At 40.5% G+C, this 3,832-nt stretch overlaps 1 protein-coding gene across 10 annotated transcripts in view; it reads left to right on the top strand.

The window, feature by feature from the left end:
* The window catches only part of ryr1b (ryanodine receptor 1b (skeletal)), a 79,919-nt gene that overhangs the window by 74,288 nt on the left and 1,799 nt on the right, over positions 1-3,832 (top strand). For all 10 annotated transcript variants that reach the window (XM_032503994.1, XM_032503964.1, XM_032503941.1 and 7 more), the window contains 9 exons: positions 517-559; positions 653-786; positions 867-927; positions 1,022-1,168; positions 1,264-1,398; positions 1,497-1,653; positions 3,160-3,224; positions 3,340-3,440; positions 3,712-3,763. In XM_032503994.1, coding sequence (XP_032359885.1) covers positions 517-559; positions 653-786; positions 867-927; positions 1,022-1,168; positions 1,264-1,398; positions 1,497-1,653; positions 3,160-3,224; positions 3,340-3,440; positions 3,712-3,763 — 895 coding nt within the window. The remainder of the gene's footprint in view (positions 1-516; positions 560-652; positions 787-866; positions 928-1,021; positions 1,169-1,263; positions 1,399-1,496; positions 1,654-3,159; positions 3,225-3,339; positions 3,441-3,711; positions 3,764-3,832) is intronic.

Here is a 3,832-nt window from a genome sequence, read left to right as displayed (position 1 = left end):
GTGTGTGTGTGTGTGTGTGTGTCTGTGTGTGTGTGTTTGTGTGTGTTTGTGTGTGTGTAACCCCGTGGGAAACCCTTAGCACAAACCAGGACGTGTGCCTTTTGTTGCCCGGTTTCTCTCTGTAGTGCACAGTCTAGTTGCTCAGAGCTTTTAACACAAATCAAATAGACAACATATTTGTATCTCTGGTGTGCGTCAATCATCTGAAGGTCCAGCACCCTACTGCGTACAAAGGGAGAGTGTCAATTAACTCACCTGGTACTATACTAATGAGCAATCCCCACACCTCTCTCCCCTGCAGTTGATTGCAAAACATGCCCCCCCCAACATCCATATTTTTTTAGTTGGTAATATTAATTAAAGGCTGAATGTTTAATTTTAGTATGTTTTAGAAGCCTGAACCTGGAGTGTTGCGTGCCAGTCATGTTTGGGTCAGGTTTCAGACCTCTAACATACAGAGTTAGTAATTGAGATAACCTTTAATCAAATATTTATGATGTTTCTCTATCAACGCAGATCTTTCCCTAACAATTACTGGGACAAGTTTGTGAAAAGAAAGGTGAGTTATCTCCAGACAGCTTTAATTCAAAACCGCAAAAAAAGGGATTTTGTCTTGCAGTGACATGACATACTGTATGTGTATGACATCCAGGTGCTGGATAAATATGGTGACATCTACGGCAGAGAGAGGATTGCGGAGTTGCTCGGTATGGACTTGGCTTCTCTAGATGTCAGTGCCATGACGCACGAGAAGAAGCCTGAACCAGACACCTCAATGTTGAGCTGGTAAGTACTGTACACTCTTTACATAAACCGTTAAGATTTATGGCACATATCACAGAAGACATGTGTCCTTCCTTCTGTAGGGTCACATCTATTGACATCAAGTACCAGATCTGGAAGTTTGGCGTTATTTTCACCGACAATGTGAGTTAAGGAAGCAGTTTGTGGTATGCTTTAGACAATGAGAGAACCTATTTTTGAGTGTGACTGACAGCCCTCCTTTTTATTTCTATTTTAGACCTTCCTCTACCTGGTTTGGTACTTGTTAATGTCTCTGCTTGGACACTACAACAACTTCTTCTATGCCGCTCATCTTCTGGACATCGCCATGGGTGTCAAAACCTTGCGCACCATTCTGTCCTCCGTTACTCACAACGGCAAACAGGTCTGCACACTTCCACTATAATGATGCACCATGAGGCTTTCTTGCACCACTGACCATGCACTAATGTCACATCTTTATCCACCTGTTCCTCACAGTTGATGATGACCGTGGGTTTGCTGGCTGTGGTGGTGTACCTGTACACCGTGGTGGCCTTCAACTTCTTCCGCAAGTTCTACAACATGAGTGAGGATGAGGACGAACCGGACATGAAGTGTGATGACATGATGACTGTGAGTGGGCAACGATATGGTTACAGGACAGATCTGTAGGAACTTCACTTTTGGGTTGATTTTTATTTGATTTTATTTTTCCTCACTCCCTCATGCAGTGCTACCTGTTCCACATGTATGTTGGCGTACGTGCCGGCGGTGGCATAGGAGATGAAATTGAGGACCCAGCCGGGGATGAATATGAGCTCTACCGAGTGGTCTTTGACATTACCTTCTTCTTCTTCGTCATTGTCATCCTGCTGGCTATCATCCAGGGTATGGTTTAAAAGGGGTTATCTTATTAAACAGAAGTGCTCTATGTTGTTTGGGGGGGAATTAGATGTTCCCCTGCATCCAGCTGTTATGCTGCACTCAGACATTGTGTCACCTTGAAAAGGAAAAGGAAAAAAAGCACAGAAAAAGTACATTAGAAAAATAATAACTTCCAGAAAACTATCAGGTATTCCATTCCTAAGTATGGAAAGTATATGTAAAAACAAAACTCTAAGAAAGGCAAACAGCATTGTGGGTAATCAGAGGCACCCCCCTTCGTTTTTATATAAACTGCTGCCTTCCGGATGACGATACTGTGCTCCTCTGTTTATAAAAAAACAAATCCAAACTCCTTAATAATGACGGTCCTGTTTGATTATAAGGTTTTTTTTTCTTTTCTTTTTTTCCTTTTCTTCCCTTCTCGTTTTTCCAGCTGATCTGGAACCCTATTCCCCCCCCCCCCACACATGCTTAACTGCTATGTTAGTGAAGCCTACTAATGAATGTTACGGTCTTCTTTGTCTTGTCTTGTTTGTCTTAATGTTTAAAAATGCCTTGTGATGGGATTTCTGCGGCAACCTCATTTCCCCACGGTGACAATAAGCATAAACTTAATATCAACATAACTTTACAGTAAAAAGTGAAAACTTAGAAAAAAGGAGCCATAATTTAATGTAGGGTGTGTGAATATTTCTGCAGGCTCGTTTCCACCTCCGTGTTAATATGTGTTGCAAATATGGCTGTACAAATATATTTAAAAAAGTTTAAATTCTGCATTAATATGTTAGTTATGTTAACATTTAACTGCAAATACCATATGAAGTTCGGTAACTTGCGCCAATTTAGACATTGGCGCCCACTTGTGGTAGTATCCAAAAAGACACTGAGGTAGAGAGCAATGCACAGGATGGACTCAACATTGGACCAGAGTTAATGATTGTCTCAAACGAAGACTGATTTGAAAGTGCTATAGTCACAGACAGATTTTTAATCATCGTACCTTTAAAAGGTCTATAATAAGTATTTTTTCTAATAACAATGAATCAAATGATTGGTTAGAAATGAGAAATAGGTTAATTGTAGCAACGGTCCCACAGAGAATTATCACCTCCTTCTGCAGTTCCCCTCAACTCCACAGAGCTTCATTGTGTCTTTCAGCTTACTGTTTACACTTTTACGGCCCATAACTTTACAGGTTTGGTTCAGTCTCACTGTTCCCACTGCAGATGTTTTTAGCAACAATAAAAAAGATCTAATACGTTACTGTATGTACGGATGTTGTCCTATCTTCCAGTGTTTTCTGATGTGAAGCTAAGAAAGACTCTCGAGTGAACAGGGCAGAAACCATAAAAACAAAGGGGAAATGTAGTGAATGAGAACATGTTTTTAGGGTTTGTGACTAGAAGTTTACAGTTTTGAATTTTTTAGATCTGCTGGACAAATCTTTCCAAAAGAAAACAGTTGTGTTGTTGAGCCGAGCCTTGATTTTCAGACTGTCTTGTCTCTCAGGTTTGATCATTGATGCCTTTGGAGAGCTAAGAGATCAGCAGGAGCAGGTCAGAGAGGACATGGAGGTAATATAATGAGTTTCAGAGGGATTTACCAGTCACTTAACTTAATCCACCTTCCATTGTCCTTCAGTCACAAGGCAAGAATGTGCATAATCTAAGATGACCTTTCTCCCTCTAGACAAAGTGTTTCATCTGTGGAATTGGAAGTGACTACTTTGACTCTACGCCACACGGCTTCGAGACACACACCTTAGAAGAGCATAACTTAGCCAACTACATGTGAGTAACATCTCGGAGTGCCGATGTGGAACACTTTTAAATACAGTATGTTTTCCTTTTTTATGTTTATGTTATGCTTGGATGTAAAGAGGAAAATGGCGTGACAGATATCAGCGGTGTATATGTTGAAGTAGATCATCTGACCATCTTGTTCTGATAAATTTGGCCTCTGAAAAGACTTATTGTGAATAATGTGTTTTATTACCCCTCAAATAACCAAAAACCCTGTTATTATGTTGCATTGTTTTTTCCCCTCCATTTTCTCTTCCAGGTTCTTCCTGATGTATCTCATAAACAAAGACGAAACAGAACACACAGGACAGGTCAGTAGGCATACATACATTTAAGGTGAAGCCCTCATTGGTGGTTTTTGTCTTTGTAAAATCATCCTT

Source organism: Etheostoma spectabile, chromosome 3 (assembly GCF_008692095.1).
Source record: "Etheostoma spectabile isolate EspeVRDwgs_2016 chromosome 3, UIUC_Espe_1.0, whole genome shotgun sequence".
Classification (NCBI taxonomy): Eukaryota; Metazoa; Chordata; class Actinopteri; order Perciformes; family Percidae; genus Etheostoma; species Etheostoma spectabile.
Note: the sequence above shows the minus strand (reverse complement) of the source record. Positions and strands in the feature narration are given on the sequence as shown.